The 21,773-nt window shown below is 40.3% G+C and overlaps 1 protein-coding gene across 12 annotated transcripts in view; it reads left to right on the plus strand.

The window, feature by feature from the left end:
* The window catches only part of ARHGEF9 (Cdc42 guanine nucleotide exchange factor 9), a 554,493-nt gene that overhangs the window by 204,130 nt on the left and 328,590 nt on the right, over positions 1-21,773 (plus strand). For 9 of the 12 annotated variants that reach the window (XM_070366260.1, XM_070366265.1, XM_070366259.1 and 6 more), the window contains one exon: positions 8,773-10,362. The exons of the other annotated variants lie outside the window; for them this stretch is intronic. In XM_070366260.1, coding sequence (XP_070222361.1) covers positions 8,833-10,362 — 1,530 coding nt within the window. In that variant the 5' untranslated portion in view covers positions 8,773-8,832. The remainder of the gene's footprint in view (positions 1-8,772; positions 10,363-21,773) is intronic. 12 annotated transcript variants of the gene reach the window in all.

Here is a 21,773-nt window from a genome sequence, read left to right on the forward strand (position 1 = left end):
AGCATAGGAAATAATTTTGATAAAACACACATCTTTATTTTCTAAGATTACTTGAAGAAAAAGAAAAAACTTTCACAAGCTCTTATCAGGAGCAGATCAATAGTCCAATAATTTGTTGTTGCTCAGTTGCTCAATTGTTTTCGACTCTTTGTAACCCCATGGACTGCAGCATGCCAGGCTCTTTGTTCTTCACTATGTCCAGGAGTTTGCCCCAACTCATGTCCATTGAATCAATGATGCCATACACCTGTCTCATTCTCTTTCACCCCCTTGTCCTCCCCTCAATCTTTCCCAGCATTAGGATATTTTCCAATGAGTCGGCTCTTTGCATCAGGTGGCCAAGTTATTGGAGCTTCAGCTTCACCATCAGTCCTTCCAATGAATATTCAGGGTTGATTTCCTTTACAATTGACTGGTTTGATCTCCTTGATATCCAAGGGACTCTCAAGAGCCTTCTCTAGCACCACATTTTGAAAGTATCAGTTCTTTGCCACTCAGCCTTCTTTATAGTCCAATTCTTACATCTGTACAGGACTACTGGAAAAACCATAGTTTTGACGAATACCTTGTCCTTACAGAGAGAAAAACCAAATCCCAATTTTACAGTGTATTTTTGACATTAAAGTCACTTAAAAACAAACTTATTTTAATCTTAACCAGTATGAAAACACATAAAACTCAGGTTTCAAAGATTCCTTTCCATCACCCTTGTGCAACTTACTATTTCCATTTCCATTCAACTTTTGTTCTGTCTTTTATGTTTTCCTATACTAAAACAATTAGCTTCACTTTAGGACAAAATTACTTTCTTTCCCCTTATTATTTCTAGTAGCCTTAAACAATTGTGAATGGTCTTTTACTGGCAAATTTATGAATACATTTCATGATTCCTAAAAGTGTATTTTCCTTGTTGCACATTTTCCAATATGGAATGTCTACTAAGAGACCCAAATATCTTTGGTTCTTTTGTAAAGGAAAACAAAAGTGGATGAACATATTCTTAGTAATGTTTCAATATTTTATTTGGAAATGATCTAGATATTTGATGACTACCTATAGTCCTATAGTTTAATATAATTTAGCAAAACTGTAAAGTTTCAGGTTACCAAAAAGACTTTGGGAAGCTATTTTAAACGTTCACTTAGAAACATTAAACTCATTTATATACATTTAATTTATTTGTTTTCAACCACTATGTTAAGATTGCTTATGGTAATTTCATCATATCAAGTTGTTTACTTCCTAAGAAATTTTGTGACAGAGATAACGTGAATTTATCTGACCAATCAACCCAGGTAGAGTGAAAGTTTTCAGTGCTAACTCCAAAGACACACCTGTTTCAATTAAACCACCAACTTTAAGCTGGCTTTTATTTACTAAAAATTTACCCTAGATCATGGGCTTCCCAGGTGACTCAGTAGGTAAAGAATCCGCCTGCAATGCAGGAGTTGCAGAAGATGTGGGTTCGATCCTTGAGTCAGGAAGATCTCCTGGAGGAAGGCATGGCAACTCACTCCAGTATTCCTAACTGGAGAACCCCTTGGACAGAAGAGCCTGGTGGGCTACCGTCCATGCAGTCACAAAGAGTTGGACATGACTGAAGCGACTACACATGCATGCACCCTAGATTATGTGAACTTGAAAATCATTTGGTTTAGTTTTTTTATATTTCTTTAATTTATATGAGTACTTGTTTGTTTTATGCCAATTAAATAGAGCTCTTTTGCAAATTAATTTTAGCAATGCCATACAGAGCTAGAAGAGAAAAAAAAAGTCACACATATATACACGTGTTTAGACACACATGAGCATATATACAGATGCAAACAGAGATCTTATAGTTTTATTTTAAATTTTAGTTATGTATCAGGTGCAATAACCCAAAAGTCAAAAGAATGGATGGATCCAAGTTGTGTTTCTGGCAGATGATCTAGGTTCAGGTTATTTGCTGTAGGTATGAGTCTTCTTAAAGCTGTTTTAGAGCAAATCTGTCTTTCAGAAACTCCTTCATAATAATCAAAGAATGCATTCCATTGTCTCTTGAGAGGTTTGAAATCCTCTTGTTCAAAAGTGACCCCTAAGGTATACTTATTTAAAACAAAGTTTCTTCCCATTGAACAGGACGGGTAACTTACAAAGACAGAAACAGAAAGCAGGTTTTCCCTTGGGCCTTTTAGAATATATTTATCTGTTATAAAAAAAATCTAGGTTGATAGATACTTACGTTTTTCCTTCTAATCTTTTTTTTTGCCCCAGTTAACTTAGAAACAGTAATTAAGTCTTTAGTATTTAAATCTTCAGAGTGCCTGATTTTAAAGGAGCAGGTTTTCAAAAAGGAGGAGAAGAAGATGGCACTGGGGGCAGGATAGGTGCACAAGATGTCTACCCACATGAAGAAAATGGGTGAGGGGAAAAGTAAACCTCAGAAGCCATTTTGTCTTATTTCAATTGTTTGTTCATATCAATTAATTTAGAAATTGTATTTTGCAAAGAAGTGATTGTAGAATTGTGAATATAATTGGAAGACTCCAGGTACCAAGTAAAATAAAGGTGAAATTAAATTACCTTATCTTAGAACTATGACTTTATAATTTAGTTCTGAGAAAAATAAGCTTGAAAATTGAAAGTTCATTATAATGGCCACTGCAGTTCTAGATTAGTTTTGTTCATGTTGGCCCATTTATTTAAAAATGTGTATATGTAGGGCTCATAGTTCTTAAATGTCCCTGAAGGAAGGCTGCCCTTGGAGCATTTAGATGACTGGGATTCTATTTCTCAGGATTTTTCCAAGAACAAAGGAAAATTGCTAGCTAGGCCAATTCCATTCCAAGAGGAGCTGCACCAAAGTGTTAGCACACTTCCAAAAGGGAAATAATTGATTACTTCTCTATGATAAAGCATTGACAGCAGGGACAGAGCCTTGAACCACAAAGGATAAAGCATTTCATGGTCCTGAATTAAACTGGAGAACTCAAAATGCAAAGAGAATGGGCCCAGGATCTGAGAGACTCATCAAACCAGAAGAGGGTGACAAATCAGGGAAGTCATGAGCACAAGAGCTCAGTGCAGGTACCTTGCACAAGTACAGAAGTTGCTTCCTTCCATCCCCACTTCTGACATTATAACTGTCAAATTTAAAAATAAAACATACAGTTATCTCTTCAGTTAAATGAATTTATTTGGAAATAGCCAGAGAAATTGGAACTAAGGAAATACAACTTATAGTAGACCATAAGTAAATCCAAAAAACAAAGCTTGCTTTTATAGAACAAATAGGCAATTGGGAGGGCTTGTTCTAAACGAAGGTTTATTGGAGGAAAGTAAGAGTTCAGGATGGTGAAGATTTCTCATTAGCTGAGCTGTGGTATTTTTCATTGACTGGGCTTATTGCTGGGCAAGAAGAAAATTTTCCTTCCTTTTGTAGTATATAGTATATAGCAAACTGTAGTAGTATAGCAAACTTTTTCCTATTGGACATAAAAGGTACATCTTTTCCTGTTTGGGGGTATTCAATTATGAGTAATAGGGCATGAGCTCCCTCTACAGGGTTTCTCAACTTCAATTTTAGTTAGTTCATTTCAGTTCAGTCACACATGCTTGTCCAGCTCTTTGTAATCCCATGGACTTTAGCATGCCAGGCTTCCCTGTCCACCACTAATTCCTGGAGCTTGCTCAAACTTATGTCCATTGAGATGGTGATGCCATCCGATGACCTCAGCCTCTGTTGTCACCTTCTCCTCCTGCCTTCAATCTTTCCCAGCACCAAGATCTTTTCCAATGAGCTAGTTCTTTGCATCAGGTGGCAAAAGTATTGGAGTTTCAGCTTCAGCATCAGGCTTTCCAATGAATATTCAGGACTGATTTCCTTTAGGATTGATTGGCTTGATCTTCTTGCAATCCAAGGGACTCTCAAGAGTCTACTCCAACACCACAGTTCAAAAGCATCAATTCTTCAACACTCAGCTTTTGTTATGGTCCAACTCTCACATTCATACATGACTACTGGGAAAACCATAGATTTGACTAGACAGATCTTTGTTGGCAAATTAATGTCTCTACTTTTCAATATGCTATCTAGGTTGGTCATAACTTTCCTTCCAAGGAGTAAGCATCTTTTAAATTCATAGCTGAAATTACCATATGAGGTGATTTTGGAGCACCCCCCCCCCCCAAAAAAAAAAAAAAAAAGCCTCTCACTGTTTCCATCGTTACTCTTCTATTTACCATGAAGTGACCGGATTGGATGTCATGACCTTAGTTTTCTGAATGTTGAGTTTTAAGCCAACTTTTTCACTCTCCACTTTCACTTTCATCAAGAGGCTTTTTAGTTCCTCTTCACTTTCTGTCATAAGGGTGGTGTCATCTGCATATCTGAGGTTATTGATATTTCTCCCGGCAATCTTGATTCCACCTTGTGCTTCTTCCAGCCCAGCATTTCTCATGATGTACTCTGCATACAAGTTAAATAAACGGGGTGACAATATACAGCCTTGACGTACTCCTTTTCCTATTAGGAATCAGTCTGTTGTTCCATGTCCAGTTCTAACTGTTGCTTCCTGATCTGCATACAGGTTTCTCAAGAGGCAGGTCAGGGGGTCTGGTATTCCCATCTCTTTCAGAGTTTTCCACAGTTTATTGTGATCCACACAGTCAAAGGCTTTGGCATACTCAATAAAGCAGAAATAGATGTTTTTCTGGAACTCTCTTGCTTTTTCCATGATCCAGCAGATGTTGGCAATTTGGTCTCTGGTTCCTCTGCCTTTTCTAAAACCAGCTTGAACATCTGGAAGTTCATGGTTCATGTATTGCTGAAGCTTGGCTTGGAGAATTTGGAGCATTACTTTACTAGCGTGTGAGATGGGTGCAATTGTGCGGTAGTTTGAGCATTCTTTGGCATTGCCTTTCTTTGGGATTGGAGTGAAAACTGACCTTTTCCAGTCCTGTGGCCACTGCTGAGTTTTCCAAATTTGCTGGCATATTGAGTGCAGCACTTTCACAGCATCATCTTTCAGGATTTGAAATAGCTCAACTGTAATTCCAGAAGGCAATGGCACCCCACTCCAGTATTCTTGCCAGGAAAATCCCATGGATGGAGGAGCCTGGTGGGCTGCAGTCCATGGGGTAGCTGAGAGTCAGACACGACTGAAGTGACTTAGCAGCAGCAGCAGCAGCAGCAACTGTAATTCCATCACTTCCACTAGCTTTGTTCATAGTGATGCTTTCTAAGGCCCACTTGACTTCACATTCCAGGATCTCTGGCTCTAGGTGAGTGATCACACCATCGTGATTATCTGGGTCAGGAAGATCTTTTTTGTACAGTTCTTCTGTGTATTCTTTCCACCTCTTCTTAATATCTTCTGCTTCTGTTAGGTCCATACCATTTCTGTCCTTTATCAAGCCCATCTTTGCATGAAATGTTCCCTTGGTATCTCTAATTTTCTTGAAGAGATCTCTAGTCTTTCCCACTCTGTTGATTTCCTCTATTTCTTTGCATTGATCACTGAGGAAGGCTTTCTTATCTCTTCTTGCTATTCTTTGGAACTCTGCATTCAGATGCTTATATCTTTCCTTTTCTCCTTTGCTTTTTGCTTCTCTTTTCACAGCTATTTGTAAGGCCTCCCCAGACAGCCATTTTGCTTTTTTGCACTCTTTTCCATGGGGATGGTCTTGATCCCTGTCTCCTGTACAATGTCACAGACCTCCGTCCGTAGTTCATCAGGCACTCTATCTATCATATCTAGGCCCTTAAATCTATTTCTCACTTCCACTGTATAATCATAAGGGATTTGATTTAGGTCATGCCTGAATGGTCTAGTGGTTTTCCCTACTTTCTTCAATTTAAGTCTGAATTTGACAATAAGGAGTTCATGATCTGAGCCACAGTCAGCTCCTGATCTTGTTTTTGTTGACTGTATGGAGCTTCTCCATCTTTGGCTGCAAAGAATATAATCAATCTGGTTTCAGTGTTGACCATCTGGTGGTGTCCATGTGTAGAGTCTTCTCTTGTGTTGTTGGAAGAGGATGTTTGCTATGACCAGTGCATTTTCTTGGCAAAACTCTCTTAGTCTTTGCCCTGCTTTATTCTGTATTCCAAGGCCAAATTTACCTGTTACTCCAGGTGTTTCTTGACTTCCTACTTTTGCCTTCCAGTCCCCTATAATAACATTATAAAATATAATGTAAATAAATATTTATTTATTTATAAAATAAATATTTTTATTTTACTAAAATATAACTACATTTTAATGTAGTGCCTCATACTTATAAATGTTAGCTATTGTTATTTTCTTGAGTTGTACAGAAAGCCTACTTGGAGAAACAGAATTCATGGATGAGGGTAGAAATGTGGGACTGAGGTAAAGAAACTTCCTGGCCTGGAGGACTAGGCTTCTATTCTTGGCCCGCCACTGGCTTGGCATATGACCTAGGTCAAATCTCTTCCTCTTTTTTTTTTTTTTTTAAATTTTGATTTTGTTTATTTTATTCATTGAAGGATAATTGCTTTACAGAATTGTGTTGATTTCTGCCAAACAGCTACATGAATCAGCCATAGGTACACCTATGTCCCCTCCCTCTTGAAGCTCCCTCCCATCCCCCTGCCCATCCTATCCCTCTAGGTTGTTACAGAGCCCCAGTTTGAGTTCCCTGAGTCATACAGCAAATTCTCATTCGCTATCTATTTTATATATGGTAATGTAAATGTCCATGTTACTGTCTCCACACATCTACCTTTTCCTTCCTCCCCACTTCCATGTTCATTTATGTGTTCTCTGTGTCTGTGTCTCCATTGCTTCCCTGCAAATACTTTCATCAGTACCATCTTTCTAGATTCCATATATATGTGTTAGTATATGATATTTGTTTTTCTCTTTATGACTTACTTCACTCTGTATAATAGTATCTAAGTTCATCCACTTCATTAGAACTGACTCAAATGGGTCCCTTTTTATGACTGAGTAATATTCCATTGTACACATGTACCACAGCTTCTTTATCCATTCATCTGTCAATGGACATCTAGGTTGCTTCCATGTTCTAGCTATTGTAAATAGTGCTGTAATGAACATTGGAGTGCATGTGTCTTCAATTTTGGTTTCCTCAGAATATATGCCCAGCAGTGGGATTTCTGGGTCATATGGTGGTTTTATTCCTAGTTTTTAAAGGAATATCCATACTGTTTTCCATAGCGGCTGTATCAATTTGCATTCCCACCAACAGTGCAACAGGGTTCCCTTTTCTCCAAACCCTATCCAGCATTTATTGTTTGTAGACTTTTTTGATGATGGCCATTCTTACTGGTGTGAGGTGATATCCCGTTGTAGTTTTGATTTGCATTTCTCTAATAGTGAGCCATGTTGAGCATCTTCTCATGTGTTTGTTAGCCACCTGTATGCCTTCTTTGGAGAAATGTATGTTTAGGTCCTTTTTCCCACTTTTTAATTGGGTTGTTTGTTTTTCTAGTATTGACTTGTATGAGCTGCTTGTAAGTTTTGGAAATTAATCCTTTGTCAGTTGTTTCAAGTCCCTTCCTCTTTTTGGTCTCATTTTCCCAAAATAGATAATCTCACTGGTCAAATGAACATTTTGTGAGTCAAACAGATTCTGCACAGGCTGTGCTCATAAATATAGGAAAGATACAGATTAAAGACATACTTCAGGTCAAGTGAAGTTAACTCTGCAGACCAGACCCGAGGAAGAGGACCAAAGAGACCATGAGCTAGTAACCTGACACCCGGGACAACCATCAAAAAGGCAGAAACTGTCTTTAAGCTCTGGGCTCCACCCACTTTCTCTTCTTTTTCCTTTCTTTCCTTTCAGCCTCTGAATATTAACCTGCCTTCTTGCCTCTCTCTTAGCAAATTCTGTTCCAGCCTGTTCAGGGCAGAGGGGCAAAAAGCATTGAATGGAGAAAGATTTCATCATGGGTGAGCTTCTAGTTCTAGTCCCGGCTGTTCTCGGAAACATTCTTGGGACTTCTAATCTCCTTTTTGCTTCCTTGAAGAGGCACCTCCTCTACTGTTCCCTTTCTCTTTCCCTCTAAGTTTCTGCTGCCCTTGTGGATACCTCTGTTAAAGCACTTATCAGGCTGTATTGTAATTGTTTATGTCTACAAGTCTCTCCCAGTAGAATATGATCTCAGATGAGAAGCTGTATGTGTCTATAATCTTAGTGGTATCCAGCTCTTAGCTAAGGGGTCAATGCTTAGTGGGTGTTTGACTGGTGAACTCACTTCCTGCTGTTTTTCTGTGTGAAAGCAGGAGCATGGAGGAGCAAATGAGAGAGAGGGAAGAATGGACTGAATCCTTACCTGCTGCTCCCTTGGTTTTGTAGTTTAGACAAGATAAGTATCTTCTCTGGATCTCTAGAACCTCTTTATAAAATGAAAGGATCAAAGTGATAGACTTTTGAGATAACTTGTGCTTTTTTTAAAATTTATTTTTTGGCTTTTTAATGTATTTACTCAATTATCAAGATCTGATAATAATAGCTGTTAAGTTTTGTCCTTCTCCAGTATATTTGTATTTAAATAAGAATTGAAGGATGTTTTGGCACACAGGATAAGCTGTGATCTTCCCCAATCCTAAATTAGTGGGGTCCAAATGAATGCACTTTTGCTTTGCAAAGGTCCGAAAAATTTAGTGGTCCAGTGGTGACAAAGTATGAATCATTTATTTGATTGTGACAAATCTGCAAAGAACCTTGTTTGTGGCTTTGCGTAATCTAGCTCTCTCTCTCTCTCTCCCCCTCTCTTTATCTCTCTCTCCTTGTCAGCTGGAAATAACTCACCAACCCTCCCTCTCTGCCTTTGTGGCCCCATCCCCTGCTGTGACCATGGAGACTCTCAGCAGCTGTCGGACTACCTTCCTCTCTGATCTGGTGCCCAATGGTTACCTGGTTCAGGTCTTCCCAGGCCACCCTGAGGTAGAAGGCCTGGCCAGGGAGGTAGGGCTGGAGAAGTCTGAGCAGTGTGACCAAGGTGATTTGAGCTCCAGGGAAGAGAATGGTCAGAACAAGAAGAAAATCAAAGTCAACAAGATCTGGGATTTTATGAGTCGTAGAAAAGAGGCCTCCAGTCAGGCGAAGAGACCCCAGTCCATGATTTTACTGGGAGACAGTTCCAGACCATCAGAGTTGAAGCCCAAAGTCACATTAAAAGATCGAATGAAGGCATTCAAAAGGTTGAAGCCTTCGACTGGGGCCTCCAAGAATACTACTCTTAGGAGCAGCAAGGTCCAGGAACCCCAGGAGGTGTCACATATTTACCACATGAGAAAGGCCCAGGAGGCCTCAAAGCCTTTTCGTTATTCCTACTCAGGACACAATGAGGGCCTGGAGCCCTTCCTTGCAGATGTGCAAAGACTGATGCCCAAGAACCAGAAAGTGTTGGCCTTTGATGATTTTGGCATCCATGTGGAGGAGGATCACTGGGAAAAAGAGTCCTCTGAGCAGTCTGGTAGGGGCAGGTGGGCCAGGAGCTACCTGAAACACACATTCCCTGGAGACTGTGAGGCCCCATGTAGATCAGCTGGAGACTCCAGAATCCAGGATCCTGAGTCTGCCATTAAGGCCTCCACCTTAGAAGGGAATGTGGAAAGGGGCTACGAGGAGAGCCTTAGGCACCTGCGTCGAGACAAGGCTGTGCCTTTTGGTAGTGTTGTCAAGTTCTTCAGCAATGTGGCCGAGATGGCCCGCAAGTGGCGTGCATTATCCCGGGAAGAGCTGCAGATGAGCCACCGGCGTGACAAGACCTACTTCATCAGTGGTGGCAGTGAAGCCCTCATCATAGAGGGTGCTGCCTCCCAGGCCTCCTTCCCACTCAGCCAGACCCCTGAGGTTATGGTGTGGGGCAATGTCATTGAGAGGTGCCAGCACTGTCACCAAAAGGCCTCACAAGCCTCATGCACATTTGAAATGAGCATTGAGGGCAAGAAGACTTTGGGCCAGGCCCTTGAAGACCCCTGCACTGCTGCTGCATTAGTCTCAACCTCCACCTCACCTGTCTTTGAGCTCCAGGATGACCCAACTCCACAGACTGGGTGCAGTTGCCATTATGGCCATGTCTTCACCATGGAGAGCTCCTCAGAGGAACTTGATGAAGACATTGAGACTGTGGTCAACATCCTTAAGGAAGATGACAGTGCTGGACAGTCCCCTGAGCCAGGCACCTGTGCCAAGTTAACCACCAAAGCTGTCATGGAGAAGCTAGAAGAGAAGCCCAATGAGATGGAGAAACCAGAGGCCTGCAAGGGGGCCGGGGCATCCATCCAGGGAGGACAGCCCCAGGATTCTGACTTGGATATGAGAACAGCAGGTGCAGACAGAAAAGCCAGCAAGTCCAGTACTGGAGTCCTGGGTACTCAGGTAAGGTGGGAGCTGACTTTCCAAATCACCATTTGAAACATTCAGAACCCCGGAAGCCAGTTAAACTCTCATGCCTTTCCCATTACCCTACCTTCCATCAGAAATGTCCCAGAAGGAATGTTCCCACCAGTCAGTTGCCTGGGAATTGACTCATCCTAAAAATACTGGGCAATTTTTGTCCCTTCATTGGGCTGAACGCCTGCAGTTACATCTCAATTCAACCTTGAACAAAAACTGAAGCTCTGGGAATGCCAGCAGAATGACCAGGGTCATTTAATTATGCTCAAGAGAGCCATAGTCTCCTATTTTCCTTAGCTGTGGGGCATTTCCATGGCTTTGCCACCCTATCCTTCCCCACCAACAGGAGCTGAATTCAGAGACTAGTGTCCAGCAAATCCTCTGGGACTGAGTGTCAGGAGACCTGGATTTGTGTCTCAGTTCTGTTCTCAGTTGTCCATATGACTTTGAGACAAGTCCTTTCATCTTGTTGGACCTCAGTTTCCCTGTGGAGGGGAAGGCGCTTTCTTGGTGTCTGGAAAATCTCTAGGTGTCTTCTGACAACAACACTCTGTTGTTCAGCCTGAAGAATGTAAGTAGAAAACAGCCCAATAACCTTCTTCCAGCATTCATTATATCCAACATCTGTCAGGGTGTAGTCACATTACATTGTTTTCATTTAATTAAAGTAACCTTGTGAGGATGGAGTGATTATCCTCATTTTACCAGTGAAGAGGCAAGCTGAGAGGGGTTTAATGACTTATCCAGAGTCATAGATTGTAGCAGAATTTGGATTCAAATTTTCACTTTTGACTCCAAGTCTGGTGCTTTTGTCTAGTTGTCTGTAGTGTTCCAGGGATTTTACTTGAGTGATGACAAGCAGGTACTCACCATGCCCTCATGCATGGACAAAAAGAAATGTGCTAAAAGTAGTAGGAGGAATGTTGGATAAGTATGAGAAGGGACTATCTGGCTTTGGGACTTAAGAATGTCTTTGTAAGCAGATATTCTGTAGTTTATCCAGATAATTTTATGGCAAAGTGTTTTTTAAGGGTAGCTAATTAAAATTCTTCTTGGTGGTGGTGATGGGAGTAGTCTAGCCTGATAGCTCTCAACCTGTCCTGTCATCTTTCAAATCATACTTTGAGAGAAATTGGGTCCCAGCAGGACAAAAGCAATAAGCCTGCTTTTTCTGGAAGGGAATTAATATGTTTATAAATATTTTATTTTTATTTTTATCATATTTGGTAAGCTTTAAGAATATAAAGATTGGCATAATATTATTAGGAGTAAATTTTATTGCAGTGGTTTTAAGACCAACAATCAAACAAGCAAACAAACATACTTAATGATTCCATTAGCTGATAATTGCAGTTGGAGACTGCATATCTGATGTTACCAGTCACTAGGAAAAGGGTATAGATGAGCAAGCACCTCACTAAGTGGCTGTGTGGACTGGACACAGAGATGCTTTGTAGGTTCTTTAAAAGCATGGGCTTTGGAGTCACAAGGGCTTGAGTGGGATTTTCCTTCTCATCTGTGAAACAGGATAAAACACATCCTATATAAGGGGACTTGTTATGGGGAATCAAATAAGCTAGAGAACCCAGTCTATCACCTTTTGTGACACATTGCAGGTTTCCACAAAGTGGTAACTGTTGCAATTATTAAATTTTGGTAAATTATTAATAATTGTGAACAATATCCAGCCAGGAAAACAATTCAAAACAGTACTGCAGCTGGTGAAGGCTGCTGAACAAAGTGTCTGAAGTCAGGAAACTGGCTTCTTTCTAGTGCCATTTATATCCTTGAATTTGTGAACTTAAGACAGATATTTCCCCTCTATGGGTCTCAATTTCTCCATATGATCCAGAAAATTTGTACCAGATAATTCCTGAGTATCTTTCCTCTTTGCCATTCTCTAGTTTTTTCCTCTCAGCTATTTCTCTGAGTCCAGTGGGAGACCTCTTACTGTGCAGTGGGTTGTTTTGGATTAGATCTCTTTGGCAGGCTTCCTGTGCCCTCTGCTGGTTGCTCAGATATGCTGCCTATCTTTCCTTGGAGTAGTAAACAGCAGCCTAGACAGACGTTGAGGTCCAGGGAATAAGCAAAGTGTATTGGAAAAGCTGCATGCCAGGAAACATTGGTGTAGGACAGGGGTCCTGTTGACCGTCTGATCCAGTCACTCTGTTTTACAGATGATGGGGACACTGAGTGCAACAGGGACAGGATTTCCCCTGATACACAGAAACGGTGAGGCAAGTGGGATATGAGAGTTCTAGTCTAGGATCAGCCACAAATTTCTCCTGACAGACCCCCCTCTCCCTTTGGGTTTTAGCATCTACCAAATCTTCATCCTTCCCAAAGACACCTTGCAGGTCCACTGTGAGGCTAAATTGACATAATGAATATGAAAGCAGTGCATTGTTAAGTAGCAAAGACCATGTGATTACAGTGGATCATTACATGTTAATAAAGGTGAAAAACCCTGCTTGCAGAATGGCTTAGGTCTTTTTGTGTTTCCTAAGGAAACTGCTCGGCTTGCCCCACAATGATGGGGTTTACCTTCAAGGGAATAATATCAGAATGTAGGGATGGGCTTTCTTCAGAGTCCTTAATTTGGAGTTTATCAAGGGAATTGAAACTTCTCTGTGCCTCACTCTTTGTATTAGGAAAACCAGGGAATTGATATTAATTATAGCTAACATTTACGAAGTGCTTATTATGCACTCAGGCACTTACACATATGGACTCATTTCATCACACAACTACCCTCTGAGTCATGGAATGTCTTTAAAATACAGATGATAATAATACTTACTTCATAGGGGTTTTGGGAAGATGAAATGAGTGCTTGCTTATAGTAGTGTCTGGCTAAGAGTCATGGTGCAATAAATGTTAGCTATTTGCATAAGTTATTAAAAACAAGATTGCTACTTTAAAAAGTATTCACAACCTAAGAAGTTGAGAGTTATGTTTTATTTGGGAAATGTTATGTTATGTTATAAATGTTATGTTATATGTGGGAATTTTTAGGACTTCAAACCTGGGAGACAGCTTTTCGAGTATCTCTGGGAGAACTAATCTCAGGAGGCGAGGAGAGGAGCCAGGCTATATAGAAGTTTTTCAAAAAGAGGCAAGTAGTCTGAACATCAAAAGGTTACTGTTAGTTAAGGAAACCAGATAACCCAAGTTAAGGAATTTAGCAATTTAGCACTTTTCTGTGTATGGGAAGATGCAAGAGTCTGGGTTCACTGAAATCATTCCTTTGATATGCACCTGAGCTATCTGGGCCAGTATCCTGTTTGCACATTCTGAGTTTCTCATGACTCACCAAGGGGAGTGATTGTAGTCTAATGGCTACTAGATGACAGATATTCTTCTTCCTGAGTTACCTTAGTACTCACCAGCTCACATTGGAGGGCTGCAATGGCTGATGACTGTGGCATCCTTGTTTACTGATACGGCAGGAAATATTCCATTCTTCAACATATAACAAGAAGAGACTGTACCTCAAGTCTGGCATTAGCTAACACTTTAGTGAGGATTAGTAGAGTACAAATTGAAGGAAAAAGGAAAAGAAAGATAAGCATTCTTTAGATTTGAAAGGGACTTTGTAGAGTGCTTTTCCATATATAAATTGATTGCAAAACTAATTATCATTATTATTATTTTCATATGATAGATAAGGAACTTGAGCCATGGTTTATGAGAAACAAAATATTGAAGCTGGAAGCAAAATGCCTATTATCAAATTTGTGGTTTGTCAACTGGTATGACAGAACATACAAACACTTGCTCATCAGTTTTCATTAAAGATTAAGACTTTTATTTATTTATACTTTTTTTAAATTTTATTTTATTTTTAAACTTTACAATATTGTATTGGTTTTGCCAAATATCGAAATGAATCCGTGACAGGTATACATGTGTTCCCCATCCTGAACCCTTCTCCCTCCTCCCTCCCCATACCATCCCTCTGGGTCGTCCCAGTGCACCAGCCCCAAGCATCCAGTATCGTGCATCGAACCTGGACTGGCGACTCGTTCCATTTATGATATTATACGTATTTCAATGCCATTCTCCCAAATCATCCCACCCTCTCCCTCAAGTTTAGAATTGTAATATGTGCAATTAAAGCTACAGGGATAGTAAGAAAACTATTTCAGTATTCAAGGAGAGTAGGATGTGTATTTTCAGGAAAAGATGGTATGAGGAATGGAAATGCATTTTGTTTAGAGGAAGAAAGTGATTTTTCCCCTAACACTGGTTATTTCTGTATGGAATGAAAATATGAGACAAATAAGTATAGATACAAAAAATTATGAGAGGTTTGTAAAAAGGAAGCCCTGAGAAAAGAGTTTTGTACAAAGTCAGGCTGGGATTAGATTATGTTTAATTAAGAAAGTGGATTTTGTTACAGAAGGTAGGCAGGTGTAGGCCTAGAGTTTGGTTTTCTCTCTTTGCTAAGAGAACAAAATTTTCTTGGACTGTTGAACTACTTTTGATAACAGATTGTGAGTTTCCTTGCCTTCTAAATGATCTGTATCTGCATTAAAATATTATATTGTCACTTCTGAAAAAATAAGTATTGTTTCATACTGATCTATGATGCTTTTAATATTTGCTTTTTGTTTTTTTTTAATTTATTTTAATTGGAGGCTAATTGCTTTACAATATTGTAGTGGTTTTGCCATACATTGACATGAATCCACCATGGGTGTACATGTGTTCCCCATCCTGAAGCCCTCTCCCACCTCCCTCCCTAACACATCCCTCTGGGTCATCCCAGTGCACCAGCCCCGAGCACCCTGTATCATGCATTGAACCTGGACTGGCGATTCATTTCACATATGATAATATACATATTTCAATGACATTCTCCCAAATCATCCCACCCTCACCCTCTCCCACAGAATCCAAACGACTGTTCTATACATCTGTGTCTCTTTTGCTGTCTTGCATATAGGGTTATTGTTACCATCTTTCTAAATTCTATAAATATGCATTAGTATACTGTATTGGTGTTTTTCTTTCTGGCTTACTTCATTCTGTATAATAGGCTCCAGCTTCATCCACCTCATAAGAACTGATTCAAATGTATTCTTTTTAATGGCTGAGTAATATTCCATTGTGTATATGTACCATGGCTTTCTTATCCATTTGTCTGCTGATGGACATCTAGGTTGCTTCCACGTCCTGGCTATTAAAAACAGTGCTACGATGAACATTGGGGTACATGTGTCTCTTTCAATTCTGGTTTCCTCAGTGTGTATGCCTAGCAGTGGGATTGCTCTGTCATATGGCAGTTCTATCCCCAGTTTTTTAAAGAATCTCCACACTGTTCTCCATAGTGTTCCCACTAACAGTGTAAGAGGGTTCCCTTTTCTCCACACCCTCTCCAGCATTTATTGCTTGTAGACTTTTGGATTGCAGCCATTCTGACTGGCATGAAATGGTACCTCATTGTGGTTTTGACTTGCATTTCTCTGATAATGAGTGACATTGAGCATCTTTTCATGTGTTTGTTAGCCATCTGTGTGTCTACTTAGTTCTTTGGCCTATTTTTTGATTGCGTCGTTTATTTTTCTGGAATTGAGCTGCAGGAGTTGCTTGTATATTTTTGAGATTAATTCTTTGTCAGTTGCTTTGTTTGCTATTATTTTCTCCCATTCTGAAGGCTGTCTTTTCACCTTGCTTATAGTTTCCTTCATTATGCAAAAGTGTTTAATTAGGCCCCATTTGTTTATTTTTGCTTTTATTTGCATTACTCTGAGGTGGGCAGGTGAGTCTTTTTAATATTTCCACCTTGTTGGGAAGAAGTCTCTAGAGTTTCACCTCAGTTTTATCTTATTTCCTTGTTAATCAACCTAATTAACTATCCTAATGTTTTATTTGCATCTGTAAGACCCATTATGGTAAAGCTGGTTTATTTTTTTATTTGTTTGTTTTAAACTAAGGAAGTTCTTAGGTTAGCCATATATATTTGTGTGTGTGTATATATATATATATATATATATATACACACACACACATATATCTCACATACTAGCAAAGTAATGCTCAAAATTCTCCAAGCCAGACTTGAACAGTACGTGAACCATGAGTTTCCAGATGTTTGAGCTGTGTTTAGAAAAGATAGAGGAACCAGAGATCAAATTGGTGACATATGTTGAAGCATAGAAAAAGCAAGAGAATTCCAGAAAAACATCTACTTCTGCTTCATTGATTATGCCAAAGCCTTTGACTGTGTAGAGCACAACAAACTATGAAAAATTCTTCAAAAGATTGGAATACCAGACTTCCTTCACTTGCCTCCTGAAAAATCTATATGCAGGTCAAGAAGCAACAGTTAAAACTGGAAATGCAGGGGTTATTATTCAGCTGCCTGTTGCTCTGGCTAAGCCATGAGAAAAACACCATGGGGAAAGAATAAAAGCAAAATATAGCAATACAGTATAATCTAAACAAAAGTACATCAGGTTTATTAGTTGGGGTCGTCAAGCCCTGCAAAGCTAAGGAAAAATATAGTGTGGACCTTGGAATGCTGGGTCAGTGCCACTTCAGAATGCTGCTTGTGCACACACGAAGATGTTTTCCCAAGGCATATGTGGGTCTATGACCTCCAACTGGGTGATACCACTTCTACAAGAAAATAACAAAGATAGTTCAAATTAATCAGTAAAATAAGAGACGTGACCGGGGATACAGGAGGCTGACTTCATCATAGCATAACAGATACGTTCTGCTTACCAAGACACTAAATAAAAGTGATGTGACTCCAAGGAACGGGGCTCTTGATCCAAGAGGTCTTGAGTCCCTCAGTCCCATCTTTTTAAAGCTTTAATTCTGTCTCTAGCTTCTTTTTCTCAAACTGTGCATCGACCACTTTTGATCCCTACTTGCTGTGCTGACCACAGCAAGTGGTGCCCAACATAGGGCTCCAAAGTGAAGGATAGCTGAGAGCAAAGCTAAAGTTGAAATATCAGTGCAGGGTCCTGAAGAACAGTGGGATGAGGTCTTGAAAATACCCCTTTGCATTAAGTAATACTCTCTCAGGCATTGAAACTGGGGTTAAGCATGGAAAATTCAGAAAGCTCAGAACGATACCGGCCATATATATGCTTCTTAAAGCAGCTTTTAAAAATGAGGGTGAGGGGGTAAAAAAAATAAGTGAAGGCCAGCTATTGGAAGTTTTACAAACCATTAAGAAACATTGCTTATGGTTCCCTTCTCTCAGTACTTTAGATTATACTGTATTGCTATATTTTGCTTTTATTCTTTTCCCATGGCTTAGCCAGAGAAACAGGTGGCTGATTATTAACCCCTGAACCTTACCTGCCTCCTGGTAAATCTGTATGCAGGTCAAGAATCAACTGTTAAAACCAGACATGGAACAACAGACTGGTTCCAAACTGGGGAAGGAGTAAGTCAAAGCTGTATATTGTCACCCTGTTTATTTAACTTTTATGCGGAATACATCATGAAAAATGCTGGGCTGGATGAAGCACAAGCTGGAATCAAGATTGCCAGGAGAAATATCAATAACCTCAGATACACAGATGATACCACCCTTATGGCAGAAAGTGAAGAGGAACTGAGAGCCTCTTGATGAAAGTGAAAAAGGAGAGAGAAAAAGCTAGCTTAAAACTCAACATTCAAAAAACATGGCATCCGGTCCCATCACTTCATGGCAAATAAGTGGAGAAACAATGGAAACAGTGACAGACTTTATTTTCTTGGGCTCCAAAATCACTGCAGATGGTGACTGTAGCCATGAAATTGAAAGATGCTTGCTGCTTAGAAGAAGAGCTATGACCAACCTAGACTGCGTATTGAAAAGAAGAGACATACTTTGCTGACAAAGGTCCATCTAGTCAAAGCTATGGTTTTTCCAGTAGTCATGTATGGATGTGAGAGTTGGACTATAAGGAAAGCTGAGAAGTCAAGAATTGATGCTTTTGAACTGTGGTGTTGGAGAAGAATCTTGAGAGTCTCTTGGACTGCAAGGAGATCCAACCAGTCCATCCTAAAGGAAATCAGTCATGAATATCCATTGAAAGGACTGATGTTGAAGCTGAAACTCCAATACTTTGGCCACCTGATGAGAAGAACTGCCTCACTGGAAAAAACCCTGATGTTGAGAAAGATTGAAGGCAGGAGGAGAAGAGGACAACAGAGGATGAGATGGTTGGATGGCATCACCAACTCAATGGACATGCCTTTGACTCAACTCTGGCAGTTGGTAATGGACAGGGATGCCTGGTGTGCTGCAGTCCATGGGGTCACAAAGAGTTGGACACGACTGAGCGACTGAACTGACTGATATATATATATATATATATATATATATATATATATATATATATATATGGTGGGCAGGGCACTCCCTGAGTGAGTAAGACTGCCCCCACACCGCTTGTGGGTTCTGCTATCTAGTCCTTCCAGGACACTTGAAAAGGAAGAAGAAAGTCCAAAATGAGTACCACATTAAGGTGTTTCTGAATGCACCAAATTGTGAAGTTGATGCTGTTGCAGCCCCAATTTGGCAACCCACTCCAGTGTTCTTGCCTGGAGAATCCCAGGGACAGGGGAGCCTGGTGGGTTGCCATCTATGGGGTCGCACAGAGTTGGACACGACTGAAGCGATTTAGCAGCAGCAGCAGTTTATTTTCCAGAGAAGACAAGGGCACCCCACTCCAGTACTCTTGCCTGGGAAATCCCATGGATGGAGGAGCCTGGTGGGCTGCCGTCTATGGGGCTGCACAGAGTTGGACATGACTGATGCGACTTAGCAGCAGCAGCAGCAGCAGCACCAGCGGCAGCCGTATATTTTCCTTTAAGACATTATAGTCTATGGATAGTGTAACCTTAATTCAGAATGTGCCCTAGTAAAAGTACAATTGGCTGCCTTTCACCTTGTTTTTCTTAGCCTCTGACTGATTTGGAGGCCCCTACCCCTGTCCTCTAAGCTTAAAGCTGCTTAGTTCTGGTATCCCTCTAAGCTCACTTTCCAAAAGGCTGTGTCCTCCTGAATTGCATAGAATAGTGTTTCACAAATACTTCAAGTCCTAACGCTTAGTACCTGTGAATGTGACCTTATTTAAGAATAGGGTGTTTGTAGATGTAGTCAAGTTAAAATGGAATCATACTGGATTAGAGTGGGCCCTAATCCAATGACTGATGTGTTTATGAATATTGAGAAATTTGTACAATAACAAAAAGACACAAAGAAGACCGTGGAATGATAGATACAGAGGCTGGAGTAATGTACCTGCAAGCCAAGGAATTCCAAGGATTGCTGAGAGCTACCATGAGCTAGGTCCAATAGAAGCAAGGTCCGATGCTCTAAAGAGCAATATTGCATAAGAACCTGGAATGTTAGGTCCATGAATCAAGGCAAATTGGAAGTGGTCAAACAGGAGATGGCAACAGTGAACGTCAACATTCTAGGAATCAGCGAACTAAAATGGACTGGAATGGATGAATTTAACTCAGATGACCATTATATCTACTACTGCAGGCAGGAATCCCTCAGAAGAAATGGAGTAGCCATCACGGTCAACAAAAGAGTTCGAAATGCAGTACTTGGATGCAATCTCAAAAACGACAGAATGATCTCTATTCATTTCCAAGGCAAACAATTCAATATCACAGTAATCCAAGTCTATGCCCCAAGCAGTAACGCTGAAGAAGTTGAAGTTGAATGGTTCTATGAAGACCTCCAAGACCTTTTAGAACTAACACCCAAAAAAGATGTCCTTTTCATCATAGGGGACTGGAATGCAAAAGTAGGAAGTCAAGAAACACCTGGAGTAACAGGCAAATTTGGCCTTGGAATACGGAATGAAGCAGGGCAAAGACTAATAGAGTTTTGCCAAGAAAATGCACTGGTCATAGCAAACACCCTCTTCCAACAACACAAGAGAAGACTCTACACATGGACATCACCAGATGGTCACACTGAAATCAGATTGATTATATTCTTTGCAGCCAAACATGGAGAAGCTCTATACAGTCAACAAAAACAAGACCAGGAGCTGACTGTGGCTCAGATCATGAACTCCTTATTGCCAAATTCAGACTTAAATTGAAGAAAGTAGGGAAAACCATGAGACCATTCTGGTATGACTTAAATCAAATCCCTTATGATTATACAGTGGAAGTGAGAAATAGATTTAAGGGCCTAGATCTGATAGGTAGAGTGCCTGATGAACTATGGACGGAGGTTTGTGACATTGTACAGGAGACAGGGATCAAGACCATCCCCATGGAAAAGAAATGCAAAAAAGCAAAATGGCTGTCTGGGGAGGCCTTACAAATAGCTGTGAAAAGAAGAGAAGTGAAACGCAGAGGAGAAAAGGAAAGATATAAGCATGTGAATGCAAAGTTCCAAAGAATAGCAAGAAGAGATAAGAAAGCCTTCCTCAGTGATCAATTCAAAGAAATAGAGGAAAACAAGAGAATGGGAAAGACTAGAGATCTCTTCAAGAAAATTAGAGATACCAAGGGAACATTTCATGCAAAGATGGGCTAGATAAAGGACAGAAATGGTATGGACCTAACAGAAGCAGAAGATATTAAGAAGAGGTGAAAAGAATACATAGAACTGTATAAAAAAGATCTTCATGACCAAGATAATCATGATGGTGTGATCACTCACCTAGAGCCAGACAACCTGGAATGTGAAGTCAAGGGAGCCTTAGAAAGCATCACTACGAACAAAGCTAGTGGCAGTGATGGAATTCCAGTTGAGCTACTCCAAATCCTGAAAGATGATGCTGTGAAAGTGCCGCACTCAATATGCCAGCAAATTTGGAAAACTCAGCAGTGGCCACAGGACTGGAAAAGGTCAGTTTTCATTCCAATCCCAAAGAAAGGCAATGCCAAAGAATGCTCAAACTACCACACAATTGCACTCATCTCACATGCTAATAAAGTAATGCTCAAAATTCTCCAAGCCAGGCTTCAGCAATACATGAACCGTGAACTTCCTGATGTTCAAGCTGGTTTTAGAAAAGGCAGAGGAACCAGAGATCAAATTGCCAACATCTGCTGGATCATGGAAAAAGCAAGAGAGTTCCAAAAAAACATCTATTTCTGCTTTATTGAGTATGCCAAAGCCTTTGACTGTGTGGATCACAATAAACTGTGGAAAATTCTGAAAGAGATGGGAATACCAGACCACCTGACCTGCCTCTTGAGAAATCTGTATGCAGGTCAGGAAACAACAGTTAGAACTGGACATGAAACAATAGACTGATTCCAAATAGGAAAAGGAGTACGTCAAGGCTGTATATTGTCACCCCGTTTATTTAACTTCTATGCAGAGTACTTCCATGCAGAGTACTGAAGAAGGCATTACTCTTGCCTGGAAAATCCCATGGACGGAGGAGCCTGGTAGGCTGCAGTCC

This window comes from Bos mutus, chromosome X, assembly GCF_027580195.1.
Source record: "Bos mutus isolate GX-2022 chromosome X, NWIPB_WYAK_1.1, whole genome shotgun sequence".
NCBI lineage: Eukaryota > Metazoa > Chordata > Mammalia > Artiodactyla > Bovidae > Bos > Bos mutus.